The following is a 14,147-nucleotide window of genomic DNA, read 5'->3' as shown; positions in this document are numbered from 1 at the left end:
ACAGCATCTCTGGAGAACATGCATAGGTGACGTTTCAAGTCGCCATTGCTGAGTGTGCCAACCCAATCTATCCCACGTTCTCCAGAGACGATATTTTGGTTTCGGACTATAGACAAAGGTTTCCTGACACGAAAAATATTGTCTGCTCATCTCCCACCACAGATGCTGCCTGACCCACTGAGTTCCTCCAACACTTGTGCTTTTTTTTTGTTCTAGATTCCTGCATCCTTGTGTCTGCAATCCCATCCCTTTGTTATGAATCATGGCCTCCTTCTCTCCCCACACACTTTGCCTGACCTATCAGTCTTAATTATTTTATCATTATCTTCTCAACTGTGTTAAAGCATACAGACTTTGCCAGCAATATCTATATCCAGCGTATGAATTTATTTAAAAACAGCCAGTTGCCAACCATTTTAACTCCCCTTCCCATTCACACACTGACCTTTCTGTCCTGGGCCTTCTCCATTGTCAGAGTGAAGCCACACACAAACCGGAGGAACAGCACCTCGTATTCCGCTTGGATAGCTTACAACCCCACGGTATGAATATCAAAGACAGACCCAAAAAGCTGGAGTAACGCAGCGGGACAGGCAGCATCTCTGGAGAGAAGGAATGGGTGACATTTCGGGTCGAGACCCTTCTTCATACTGGTTAAGGGAGACAAGAGATATAGACAGTGATGTGGAGAGATAACGAAAAAAGAATGAAAGATATTGTATGGTATTGTCAAGGTATGAATATCGAATTCTCCAATTTTAGGTAATTCATCAAAAACCACCTCCAATCTATTTTCTCTCCCCCCCTCCCTTCCCTTCCCTTCCCCTCCCTGCACATTACGTGAATGAACACCCATTTCTCCCATTATCCCAACTCCATCTCCCCCATTTCCACCTAAATCCCTTCCTCTGGCCCCATGATTTACACCTCTTCTCTCCTTCCGACACCCTTTAGTCTCCTTTTCATATCTAGCTGTCACTTATTCCATCCACCTGCCAATCAGCTCCCCCCTCACCTGTATCCACCACACACACCTTACACTTCCTTATCTCTGTATCTCCCTCTCCCCTGACTCTCAGTCTGAAGAGGGGTCTCGACACGAAACGTCACCCATTCCTTCTCTCCACAGATGCTGCCTGTCCCACTGAGTTACTACAGCATCTGTGTCTACCTTGGAAAGCTTTTCTCGCTTCATAAATGTTCTCTGACCCACTGAACATATTTTGCTTTCTGGGCATTTGATGGAACTTCAGAGAAATAACAAATCCTGGGAAAAATCTAACCAGGAAAACTGTGGAAGCGAAACATGTTTAGAAACATAGAAAATAGGTGCAGGAGTACGCCCTTCGGCCCTTCGAATGCTTGCCATCTGCTAGCAAATCCCAATAGTTAATAACCTGGCCAAGAGTCATGTGGTGGTGGATGGTAAACATGAAGTGTCATAGAGTGATACAGTGCACAGGCCCTTCGGCCCAACTTGCCCATACCGTCCCTGGGGGGGGAGAGTGAAGGCCTCGTTGCCACGGGCAACGACTAGGCCCAGCCTGGCCCCGCGCATGCGCGCCCGCCGCCGCCACGGCCCACTTCCGGTGTGTCCGACACCACTTCCGGCGCGCGGGTGAGTCCCGGGTTGGAAACATCAACGGCTCCCGTCAAAGAAACCGGTTAAAGCGGCGACATCCCTTCCCCCCCTCCCCTCTCTTCCCCCCCCCCTACTCCCTCTCCCTCATCCCTCCTCTCCCCCTACTCCCTCTCCCCCCCCTCTCCTCTCCTCGCTCCCCCTCCCCTCCTCCTCTCCACCTTCCCCTACTCCCTCCTCTCCCCCTCATCCCCCTCACCCTCCCCATCTTCCCTTCCCTCTTCCTCCTCTCTCCCCTCCCCCTCTCCTCTCTTCCCCTCCCTCTTCCCCCCCCCCTCCTCTCTTCCCCTCCACCTCCTCTCTTCCCCTCCACCTCCTCTCCCTCTTCTCCCCCTCCTCTCCTCATCCCCTTCCCGCTCCTCATCCCCTTCCCTCTTCCTCTCCTCCTCCCCTCCCCTCACCCCCATCTTCCCTTCCCTCTCCCTCCTCTCCTCCTCCTCTCCTCTCTTCCCCTCTCCCCTCTCCCTCTCTCCCTCCTCTCCCCCCTCCTCCCCCCCTCCCCCTCCCCCTCATCCCTCTCCTCCCCCTCCTCTCCCTCTCCCCTCCTCTCCCCCCCTCCCCCTCCTCTCTCCCCATCCTCTCTCTCCCTCTCCCTCCTCCTCGTCCTCTCTCCCCCTCCCCCTCTCCCCCTCCTCTCCTCTCCCCCTCCTCCCTCCCTCCTCCTCTCCCCTCCCCCTCCTCCTCCTCCTCCCCCTCCCCCTCCTCGTCCTCCCTCCCCCACTCTCCTCCTCCCACTCCTCTCTCCCTCCCCCCCTCCTCCCTCCTCCCCCCCCCCTCTCCTCCCTCCCCCACTCTCCTCCTCCCACTCCTCTCTCCCCCCTCCCCTCTCCCCCTCCTCCTCTCCCCTCCTCTTCTTCCCCTCTTCTTCTCTCCTTCCCCCCTTCTCCTCCTCCTCCTCCTCCTCCTCTCCTCCTCCTCCTCCCGCCGCCGCCCGGGGAGGCGATCTATGACTGGAAATTAACCCCAGACCGGAGGGAGGGGGGAGGAGTTGTAACCGGTACCAGCAGCGGGGCGACAGGCCGAGCGGCCGCTCCCTGGACCCCGCGTGTGGGATGGCGCCCGCCCCTGACCCCGGACCCGCTGCCCCTTGCCTTCACTAATGCGGCTTCTCCCCCCCCCCCCCCCCCCCCCCCCCCCCGTAGGCGGCGAGTGGCAACATGACCCGGCACGGGAAGAACTGCACGGCCGGGGCCGTCTACACCTACTATGAGAAGAAGAAGGACACAGGTAGGTGGGGGAGAGGTGGAGGGAGGGAGAGGGGGAATGAGGGGGAGGGAGGAGGGATAGAAGGGAGGGGGGAGAGGAGGGGAGACTTTTACCCAGAGAGTTGTGGATCTGTGGAATTCTCTGCTACAGAAGGCAGTGGAGGCCAATTCACTGGATGTTTTCAAGAGAGAGTTAGATTTAGCTCTTATGGCTAGCAGAATCAAGGGATTTGGGGCGAAAGCAGGAACGGGGTACTAATTTTGGATGATCAACCATGATCATATTAAATGGCGGTGCTGGCTCGAAGGGGCGAATGACCTACTCCTGCACCTATTGTCTACGTTTCTATGGGAGGGAAGGTAAGACGTTAGGGAGGGATTGAGGGGAGGAGAGGGAGGGAAGTTAAGGTTTTGTCGAAGCAAGCAGCTGCAAGTGCTGGTTAATACACACAAAAAGGACACAAAGTGCTGGAGTAACTCAGCGGTCCAATTTCCGCACGTTTGGCTCAATCCCTCGACTGTTCCTACCCGTGTACCTGTTCAAATGTCTTTTACACATTCGCATCAAAGCCCTGCAAGGTCCGTGTCCAGATCACAGACAAAACCGAGGCTGAGGATGCGTTCCGACCTGAAATGTCACCTATTCTTTTTCTCCAGAGATGCTGTCTGACCCACTGAGTTACTCCAGCATTTTGTGTCGATCTACATGCATCACTCCTGCTTTTTCACTAAATTTGTTCCAACCATTTGTTTATCAAACCCCCCCCCCCCACCCCACACTTCTGCCGACCAATTACCTGCCACACGTTGTCCTGCCTCTCCCCTTTTCTAGCTTCCTTCTCCCCCTCTACAATCAGTCTAAAGAAGGGTCCCGACCCGAAACATAACTTGCTGAGTTACTCCAGATGAAGGAATATAGATCACGTGCAGGCAGAGGAGATTAGTTTAACTTGGCATCATGTTCAGGGCATTGTGGGCCGAACGGCCTGTTCCTGTGATGTACCTTTCTTTGTTCTGTGTTGCCTACCATGTTCGCATTGACCTGCTGTGGATCAAAGCAACGTGGGTGTTGGTTTAGAGGTACAGCATGGAAACAGGCCCTTCGGCCCACCGAGTCCATACCGATCACCCGTTCACACTAGTTCTACGTTATCCCCACTTTCACATCCACTCATAGAAACATAGAAACATAGAAATTAGGTGCAGGAGTAGGCCATTCGGCCCTTCGGCCCTTCGATTCAATATGATCATGGCTGATCATCCAACTCAGTATCCCGTACCTGCCTTCTCTCCATACCCTCTGATCCCCTTAGCCACAAGGGCCACATCTAACTCCCTCTTAAATATAGCCAATGAACTGGCCTCGACTACCCTCTGTGGCAGGGAGTTCCAGAGATTCACCACTCTCTGTGTGAAAAAAGTTCTTCTCATCTCGGTTTTAAAGGATTTCCCCCTTATCCTTAAGCTGTGACCCCTTGTCCTGGACTTCCCTAACATCGGGAGCAATCTTCCTGCATCTAGCCTGTCCAACCCCTTAAGAATTTTGTAAGTTTCTATAAGAAACTCCCTACACACTAGGGGCAATTTATGGGTTCCCAACATGCGTGAGGTCAGGTCTGGGGGTGATCCCCTCCGCCACGGGTACCATGTCATCCCGTGCTACCTGCTCCATGGTTGGATAGTCGGCGACTAAACTGTCTCCCCCACCTGGTTTGCCAGGTGAGGACGGGGCTGTGGACCCCCAGCAGGACCAAAAACAAGGCCTGTCAAAGGGCGGATGAGCTCCTAGCGAGCCAATGGCCGGCCATCCACACTTCAGTAGAAGTTGCGATCACTGTCTTACACGGCATTGTAAGGCACCGTGCCTGTTGATGGTTTCAACGATGATGATTCAGATTCAGATTCAATTTTAATTGTCATTGTCAGTGTACAGTACAGAGACAACGAAATGCATTTAGCATCTCCCTGGAAGAGCGACATAGCAAATGATTTGAATAAATAATAATAAGTGATAATAAGTGTCCGGGGGGTGGGGGGGTGATTGGCAGTCACCGAGGTACGTTGTTGAGTAGAGTGACAGCCGCCGGGAAGAAGCTGTTCCTGGACCTGCAGGTTCGGCAACGGAGAGACCTGTAGCGCCTCCCGGATGGTAGGAGGGTAAACAGTCCATGGTTGGGGTGAGAGCAGTCCTTGGCGATGCTGAGCGCCCTCCGCAGACAACGCTTGCTTTGGACAGACTCAATGGAGGGGAGCGAGGAACCGGTGATGCGTTGGGCAATTTTCACCACCCTCTGCAATGTCTTCCGGTCGGAGACAGAGCAGTTGCCATACCATACTGTGATGCAGTTGGTAAGGATGCTCTCGATGGTGCAGCGGTAGAAGTTCACCAGGATCTGAGGAGACAGATGGACCTTCTTCAGTCTCCTCAGGAAGAAGAGACGCTGGTGAGCCTTCTTGATCAGAGTTGAGGTATTGTGGGTCCAAGAGAGGTCATCGGAGATGTTGACTCCCAGGAACCTGAAGCTAGAAACACGTTCCACCTCCGTCCCGTTAATGTGGATGGGGGTGTGCGTGCCGCCCCTGGACTTCCTGAAGTCTACAATGAGCTCCTTGGTCTTCTTGGAGTTAAGGGCCAGGTTGTTGTCAGCGCACCATGCTGCTAAGTGCTGGACCTCCTCCCTGTAGGCCGACTCATCGTTGTTGCTGATGAGGCCAATCACCGTTGTATCATCTGCATACTTGATGATGGTGTTAGTACCATGTACAGGTGTGCAGTCATAGGTGAAGAGGGAGTAGAGGAGGGGGCTCAGCACACAGCCCTGTGGAACGCCGGTGTTCAGGGTGAGGGTTGAAGAGGTGTGCTTGTCTAACCTAACAGACTGGGGTCTGTTGGTTAGAAAGTCCAGTATCCAGTTGCAGAGGGAGGGGTCGATGCCCAGGTTACCGAGTTTGGTGATCAGTTTTGATGGTATAATGGTGTTGAATGCTGAGCTGTAATCGATGAACAGCATTCTTACGTAAGTGTCTCTGTTGTCGAGGTGGGAGAGGGCGGAGTGAAGTGCCGTTGAGATGGCATCCTCCGTACTCCTGTTCTTGCGGTAGGCAAACTGATAGGGATCCAGTGTGGGGGGTAGGCAGCTTTTGAGGTGTGCCAGGACCAGCCTCTCGAAGCACTTGGTGATGATGGGGGTAAGTGCAACTGGGCGGAAGTTGTTGAGGCTTGCCGCAGTGGAGTGTTTTGGCACTGGCACGATGGAGGTGGTTTTAAGGCACGTGGGGACAACTGCTTGGGCAAGTGACAGGTTGAAGATGTCAGTCCAGACGTCTGTCAGCTGCGCAGCACAGGCCCTGAGCACGCGCCCGGGGATGCCGTCAGGGCCAGCAGCTTTACGTGCATTAGTCCTACTCAGTGCCACGAATACGTCGTAGGGGGTGAGTGTGAGGGGTTGGTGATCGGCAGGTAGCACAGCCTTGATGGCTGTCTCTAGATTGTCCCTGTCGAAGCGGCCATAGAAGTGGTTAAGCTCCTCAAGGAAGGAGGCGTCGCTGGATGTGGGGGTGGTGTTGGAGGGTCTGTAGTCCGTGATGGCCTGGATGCCTTGCCACATGCGTCGGGGGTCGGAGTTGTTGTTGAAGTGCTCCTCAATCCTGAGCTTATGGCAGTGCTTGGCCTTCTTGATGCCCCTCTTCAGGTTAGCCCTGGCTGAACTGTAGGCTCGAGCATCGCCTGACCTGAAAGCGGTGTCCCGTGCTTTCAGCAGTAGCCTGACCTCGCTGTTCATCCATGGCTTCTGATTCGGGACTATGGTCACCTGTTTGAGGGAGGTGACACTATTGATGGTGGAGTTTATAAAGTCCAGAACAGAGGATGTGTAGGAATCAATGATGATGATGAACATGCGTGAGATATGGTGCGGTTGATAGTGCTGGCCTGCCTGCAGTGAGGCCCTAGTGACTGGATCTCCTCTCTCCCTCTCACAGCTGTCTCGGGCTACGGCACCCAGTCTCTGCGTCTCAGCAAGGATGCCATCAAGGACTTTGATTGCTGCTGTTTGTCCCTGCAACCCTGCAAAGATCCCATCATCACGTGAGTCTCCATTACTTGTCCATCCTCTGCCCTTTCTCCCTCTGCCTCTGGGATTCAATCTCACACACCACCCCCCCCCCCCCCCTCAATAGACAATAGTTGCAGGAGTAGGCCATTCGGCCCTTCGAGTCCTCCTACCCTCATCTTGCCCCGAAGCAGGAATCAGTCACTTCTCCACACCCGATCCCTCCCCCCGAGTGGGACTAGCAGGGGGGAACACTGCAGACACCCTGTTATGCCAGCCATCGCTTTGCTACTCACAGACCAGAGTTGGATGCCAACCATCATGTAGCCTCTGTGCCAATATTGGTCCTAAGCCTCAGTGCCTTGGTGATCTAAGTTAATAATTAATCTGTGTGCAACGTTAGTCATAGAGCGATACAGTGTGGAAACAGCACTTTGGCCCAACTTGCCCACACCGGCCAACGTTGTCCCAGCTACACTAGTCCCACTTGCCTGCGCTTGGTCCATATCCCTCCAAACCTGTCCTATCCATGTACCTGTCTAACTGTTTCTTAAACTTTGGGATAGTCCCTGCCTCATCTACCTCCTCTGGCAGCTTGTTCCATACACCCATCTGTGTCACATGTCGGAGAGGTTTGTCTCACTAATGGGTATTTTATTCCTGACCTGCAGACCGGATGGTTATATATATGAAAAAGAAGCCATTCTTGAGTACATCTTGCACCAGAAAACCGAAATTGCCAAAAAAATGAAGGTAGATTTCTCTCTTTAATCTCTCTCTCCATCACCGGCTTCCGTGCAACATAATCCGTTCCCAATGTTAAAATGGTGTCGCTCAAAGAAGTGGGCAGTCTGACCTGCGGTTCCTCAGCATCCTCGGCTGTGCTTTGTTCCCCAACCCCATCCCATTACAGAGGAGCTGGAATAATAAAATGTGAGGTGACAGGGCCAGGGAGAGGAGTCACTTTCTGCACCAGCTTATTGCATCCACTCTCTGTGGCAGGCTCATCGAGAGCTTCATCTGCAAGGTGGCTGTTAGTTCCTGAACATTACTCACCCCCTCAACCAATCTCATTCAAACAGTTCATCTTTAGTCAGAGGGTGGTGAATCTGTGGGATTCATTGCCACAGACGGCTGTTGGAGGCCGTCAGTGAATATTTTTAAGGCAGAGATAGATTTTCATGTTGTCCACGGTCAATGTTGCTGCATCTCACACGCACTGCATCAGATGGTGGCTCCTGTGATCTGAGGTGCTGAAGAAACAACAAGATCTGTCTGAAGGAGACACAAGGAACTGCAGATGCTAGAATCCTTGACAAAACAGAAAGTGCTGGAGTAACTCAGTAAGTCAGGCCGCATCTGTGGAGGGTATTGGACAGGCTAAAGTGTGTCCACTTCAACCACGATGGACCATATAAGCTGGTCCCATTTGCCAGCATTTGGTGCATTTCCCTCTAAACCTCTCTTACCTATGTAGCTGTCCATTTAATATCTTTTAATCTTATAGAACCTGCTTCAACTACCTCCTCTGGCAGCTCGTTACATATCATCCCATCCACCAACCTCTGTGTGGAAAACGTTGCCCCTCAAGTTCCTATTAAATCTTTTGTGTACGTTCAGTGTGTGTGTGCGTTCAGTTTAGTACTAGTGTGTTAGGTTATTAAAGTATGTCCTGCACTCTCACTCACCTTTATAACCCTTGTCCCTTTCCCAGGCTTATGAGAAGCAGAAGAACGTCAAGAAGGTGGAGCTGGCAGAGCTGGCAAAGGCAGAGAAGGAAAGCAAGATCAAGGCATTTCTGGAGAAGGAGATGACCATCGTGAGCAAGCCGCTGAATCCATTCAGCTCCAGAGGGGGTGAGGTGTACTGCCTTGTACCACCCGTGCAAACACAGAGAAATAGAGGCCAAGCCCACCCCATGAAATATCACGCACGGTGGCGCAGCGGTAAAGTTGCTGCCTGTCTGTGCTGCCTGTGCGGAGTTTGCACGTTCTCCCTGTCACCTGCACGGGTTTTCTCCGGGTGCTCCAGTTTCCTCCCACACCCCACGCACGTGCAGGTTTGTAGGTTAATTGGCCCTCTGTAAAATTGTAAATTGTCCCTAGTGTGTGGAGGGTAGGGTTAGTGTGCGGAGATCGCTGGTCGGCACGGACTCGGTGGGTCGAAGGGCCTGTTTCTGCGCTGTAACACTAAACTAAACTAAATAATTGATTGACTGAAAGATAAGGCATGGAAACAGGCCATTTGGCCCATCAAATCCACACCCACCTTCAATCACCCGTTCGCACTAGTTCTATGTTATCCCATTTTCTCATCCACTCCCACACTAGGAGGCAATTTACAGAGGGCCAATTAACCTACAAGTCTTTGGGATGTGGGAGGAAACTGGAACACCCGGAGGAAACCCACACGAACATGGGGAGAATGTGCAAACTCCACAAAGTCAGCACCCAAGGTCAGGATTGAACCCATTGGCATGGGCCGAATGGCCTATTTCCATAGTGTATCTCTAAACTAAACTGATCTAAACATGCTGTGCTGAATCCCTGCCCGGTTGTCCAGCTGGCTGTTTGTGACACAAAGTGCTGGAGTAACTCACGCGGGCCAGGCAGCATCTGTGGAGAACATGGATAGGTGAGGCTTTGGGTCGGGACCCTTCTTCACGCTGTTTATGATGCTCTGTTCACCTTCCTCTGATGCAACTAAACTTGCCCTCTCGTCCCCAGGTGAAAGCCAGGCTGGACCCTCGAGTCGAGCGAGCCAGCAGGAACACGATAAGCAGTTGCCCAGCTTCTGGATCCCGTCACTCACCCCAGAGGCTAAAGCAGCCACCCTCAGCAAACCGGTCAGCTTCCTCCACAAACCTCTTGCTACCCATTGATCACCATTGTTCTTAAATCATAAGGTCGTATGGGATAGGAGCAGAATTGGGCCATTCAGCCCATCAAGTCTACTCCGCTATTCAATTATGGCTGATCTATCTCCCTCTCCTAACTCCATTCTCCTGCCTTCTCCCCCGTAAACCCTGACACCCGTACTAATGAAGAATTGATCCATTCTCTTGTGCATAACCTTGTCCTCCCTCACTGGCTGAGAAGCTTATACAGGAGCCACATCTAAATAGCTGTGTTTGCAAGCTGCAAGATCCAGACAGAGTGTGGGTCAGTGGGAGTGGGTCAGTGGGAGTGTGGCCAGGGTGGTATGCGTCATTGGGTGGTTAGGGTGGTGTGTGGCCAGTGTGGTGTGGGTCAGGGCGGTGCGGGTCAGGGCGGTGTGGGTCAGTGCAGTGTGGGTTAGTGGGAGTGTGGCCAGGGCGGTGTGGGTCAGTGGGAGTGGGTCAGTGTGGTATGCGTCATTGGGTGGTCAGGGTGGTGTGGGTCAGTGTGGTGTGGCCACTGGAGTGGGTCAGTGGGATTGTGGCCAGGGTGGTGTGGGTCAGTGTGGAGTGGGTCAGGGCGGTGTGTGTCTGTGTGGAGTGTGGCCAGGGCGGTGTGGGTCAGTGTGGTGTGTGGCCAGGGTGGTGTGGGTCAGTGTGGAGTGGGTCAGGGCGGTGTGGTCAGGGCAGTGTGCGGAGTGTGGCCAGGGTGGTGTGGGTCAGTGATGCCGCTGCCTTCCTGCAGGACAAGACAGTTTACTGCCCCATGAGTGGGTGGCCGCTGAAGATGAAGGATCTGATCCCGGTGAAGTTTCTGCCGGTGGATGAGAAACTGGAGCGTGTGCAGCTGATCACCAAGCAGGAGCGATACATCTGTGCCGTGACGCGTGACGCGCTGGGCAACTCCGTGCCCTGTGCTGTACTGCGGCCATCGTAAGTACCAGCCCACTCCTCATCCCCCTACCTTCCTCCCACGCCCTGCACCACTACCTGTGGTGTCCTTGAGACTCTTGAAAGGCGCCCATAAGTAAAATTTATTATTATTATTATTACCTGGTCTCCACCCTCCACTTGGTGTACAGTGTGGGCTCAGTGGGCTGAAGGGCCTGTAAACTATGCATGAATGCTTTACGTGTTAGCCAATGTTAGTGAGGGCCACCTCACTATCTACAGAGGGACAGTATTATTATCAGTGAGGTTATCATGGCCGTACACTTGGTGCTCTTGGCCAGTGGTGGAGTTGTCTCCGTTCCTTCTCTCCAGAGATGCTGCCTGTCCCAGCCGAGTTACTCCAGCATTTTGTGCCCATCTGTGGTTTGTGACGTGCTTGTTCCACTGATTTGCAGGGGAGCTGTGGTCACCATGGAGTGCGTGGAGAAACTGATTAAACACGACATGGTCGATCCCATCAATGGGGCCAAACTGGCAGAGAAGGACATCATCGCCATCCAGAGGGTGAGAGAACAAATACTTTGTCTTCCTCTCAGCTCCGCACTCGCCTCTGAAAGACTCAATGTTAACGTATTTTAAGAAGGAAATGCAGATGCTGGAAAATCGAAGGTAGACAAAAATGCTGGAGAAACTCAGCGGGTGCAGCAGCATCTATGGAGCGAAGGAAATAGGCAATGTTTCGGGACGAAACCCTTCCGGGTTTCGGCCCGAAACATTGCCTATTTCCTTCAAGGGTTTCGGGCCGAAACGTTGCCTATTTCCTTCGCTCCATAGATGCTGCTGCACCCGCTGAGTTTCTCCAGCATTTTTGTCTACCTTCAATGTTAACGTCACCTGCCGCAACGGGTAGAGCTGCTGCCTCACCGCTCCAGGGACCCAGGTTCCATCCTGACTGTGGCGTGTGTGTGTGTGGAGTTTGTACATTTTCCCTGTGACCGCGTGGGTTTCCTCTGGGTGCTCGGGTTTTCCTCCCACATCCCAAAAGACATGTGGGTTTGTAGGTTAACTGGCCCTCTGTAAATCGCTCTTAGTGGGAAGGGAGGGGATGAGAAAGTAGGATAACATAGAACTGGTGTTAACAGATGATCGATGATCGGCATGGACTCAGTGGTCCTGTTTCCATGCTGTATTCTTCAATTGATCAATCGATTAGTCAATATGCCTCGCCCCCCCCATTCACTCTTTCCTTATCTGACACCCTTTTGTCTCCTTCACCTCTAGCCTTTGTCATTTACTCCACCCATCTGATAGTCTACACCCGCTCACTTGTATCCACCTATCACTCTCCATGCTTTTACACAGAGAGTGGTGAATCTGTCGAATTCTCTGCCACAGAAGGTAGTTGAGGCCAGTTCATTGGCTATATTTAAGAGGGAGTTAGATGTGGCCCTTGTGGCTAAAGGGATCAGGGGGTATGGAGAGAAGGCAGGGATGGGATACTGAGTTGGATGATCAGCCATGATCATATTGAATGGCGGTGCAGGCTCGAAGCGCCGAATGGCCTACTCCTGCACCTATTTTCTATGTTTATTCCCCCCCATCTCCTCCCCTTCCTCTCCAGCTTTCTTTCCCCCTCCCCTTCAGTTTATCCTGACAAAGTCCACTGCAAGAGTCTGAAGAAGGGTCCTGGCGTAAAACGTCACCCATCCTTGTTCTCCAGAGATGCTGCCTGTTACTCAAGCACTGTCCTTTGTTCAGTAAACTCCAAGTTTAACACTGTGACTGGGAGCAACTCTAGGATGTCGTCTGACTGATGTTGTTTTGGATGCAGGGTGGGACTGGATTTGCGGGATCTGGCGTCAAGTTGGAAGCAAAGGAGTCGCGGCCAGTGATGCAGGCATAGTCTGCAGGTGGAGTCAAATACTCACTGTACCAGCAGGAACCCAGCAACAAGTTAAAACAAACCCGCACTCCCTTGTTTATCGTCTACTGCCACTGAAATGCGCCTTTAATCATTCATCCACAAGTAAATGTCTTTATTATTACTGTTTTTATTGCAATAAAGGGTTGGTACATATAACTGAGGTATTAAGGGGAATTGCTTGTGGAGGTTACAGTGCCACATTCACGCATATCCACTGCCTGTTGTCAGAGTACATGTCCGATTGGGATTTGAGGGCAAACTTGGCTTTCTAACACTTGCTGGGCAAGGTAGTGCATGCAAGATTATTTTTGTTTGTGTATAAAATCATTAAACAATGGTTGCCTTCTAAAAAGGAGTTTGGTCAGAATAAAGTCCCAGAAACATTACATAGTGATTTGCAGTAATAGATTGTTTAGTCTAAGAAGGAACTGCAGATGCTGGAGAAACTCGGCAGGTGAGGCAGCATCTATGGAGAGAAGGGGGGGGGGGGTGAAATAAAACCAGCAACAGATCACTACACGGTCAGAGATGATGTCTTTCTGTCAGGCATAGGTGGACATCCAACATCTTGAGGCACAGTTATGAAGGTAGGGCAGCTCTCCTGGGTGACTAATCCTCTGTCACCATTACTAAGAATATAACACAAAGTGCTGGTCCCGCTTTTACGACTTTTTTTACTCGTGGACATTTTTCTTCATGCTAGAAAAACGCCCCGACCTACTTGATGCCACGAGTACTTACAACCAGCATCACCGCCTGCTACGACCATGCTGCGAGTACGAGTCAAGGGCAAACTCGGCAGAGCTCGTGAATTAGGTCGTGAAGGTGGGACAGGCCCTTCACCGAGTCCAGGCCAACCATCGATCACCCCTTGACGCTAATCCTATGTTATCCCACTTTCGCACCCACTCCCTACACCGTAGAAGTCAATTTACAGAGAGCCGATCTACCTAATAACCCGCATGTCCTCGGGATGTGGGAGGAAACAGGAGCACCTGGAGAAAAACCCACGTAGTCCCAGGCAGAACATTCAAACTCCAGCTCCCAGCGGTCAGGATTGAGCCGAGGTCTGTGGCGCCGAGGCAGCAGCTCTACCCGCTGCACCACTGCCGTCCACATCACTGTTGTAGAGGTTGGTTCAAGAACCCGAGTCGCAGGAAAGTACCTGCTCCCTATTCCAGTCACTTACAGTAAAAGTCAGCGACTGACGTGCAGAGTGGGGATGGAAATACAGAACTTATTTAAAAATGAGAGACAGAACACAGCATTATATTAAAGATTTATTGGCAAGTTGAGGTTTCTCGTCAAAGGCACAGAGCTGGGTGCTATTAACACAATGCAAGATGCTCTCCATGTTCAGCTCGCAGCCAAAGGAATCCAGCAGTAATGAGCAAGGCCACGCAATCTTGATAAACTCCTGACGTTCAGATCTGTTTGTCATTCCCCCCCCCCCCTCTCCAGTCAGATACTGAACCTCACCAGGTATAAATCAATAACACTGACTGTCACAATGCACAACACAAGAACAGGCCCTTCGGCCCACAATGTCCATGCTGAACAT

At 52.1% G+C, this 14,147-nt stretch overlaps 1 protein-coding gene across 3 annotated transcripts; it reads left to right on the top strand.

Annotated features, from left to right (window-relative positions):
- Positions 1-1,579: 1,579 nt before the first annotated feature.
- LOC116966920 (nitric oxide synthase interacting protein) lies at positions 1,580-12,938 on the top strand. 3 transcript variants are annotated; one of them, XM_033013295.1, is made up of 9 exons: positions 1,598-1,618; positions 2,783-2,866; positions 6,826-6,931; positions 7,568-7,649; positions 8,611-8,752; positions 9,623-9,741; positions 10,517-10,704; positions 11,118-11,226; positions 12,494-12,938. In XM_033013295.1, exons 2-9 carry the CDS (start codon positions 2,797-2,799, stop codon positions 12,563-12,565), a joined length of 888 nt encoding a protein of 295 aa, XP_032869186.1. In that variant the 5' UTR covers positions 1,598-1,618; positions 2,783-2,796; the 3' UTR covers positions 12,566-12,938. The 3 variants fall into 3 exon arrangements, with proteins under 3 accessions (XP_032869189.1, XP_032869186.1, XP_032869187.1); XM_033013296.1 differs by lacking the exon at positions 1,598-1,618 and adding an exon at positions 1,623-1,664 and having other exon boundaries at positions 2,782-2,866; XM_033013298.1 differs by lacking the exon at positions 11,118-11,226 and having other exon boundaries at positions 1,580-1,618; positions 2,782-2,866.
- Positions 12,939-14,147: the final 1,209 nt, after the last annotated feature.

This window comes from Amblyraja radiata, chromosome 38, assembly GCF_010909765.2.
Source record: "Amblyraja radiata isolate CabotCenter1 chromosome 38, sAmbRad1.1.pri, whole genome shotgun sequence".
Classification (NCBI taxonomy): Eukaryota; Metazoa; Chordata; class Chondrichthyes; order Rajiformes; family Rajidae; genus Amblyraja; species Amblyraja radiata.
Note: the sequence above shows the minus strand (reverse complement) of the source record. Positions and strands in the feature narration are given on the sequence as shown.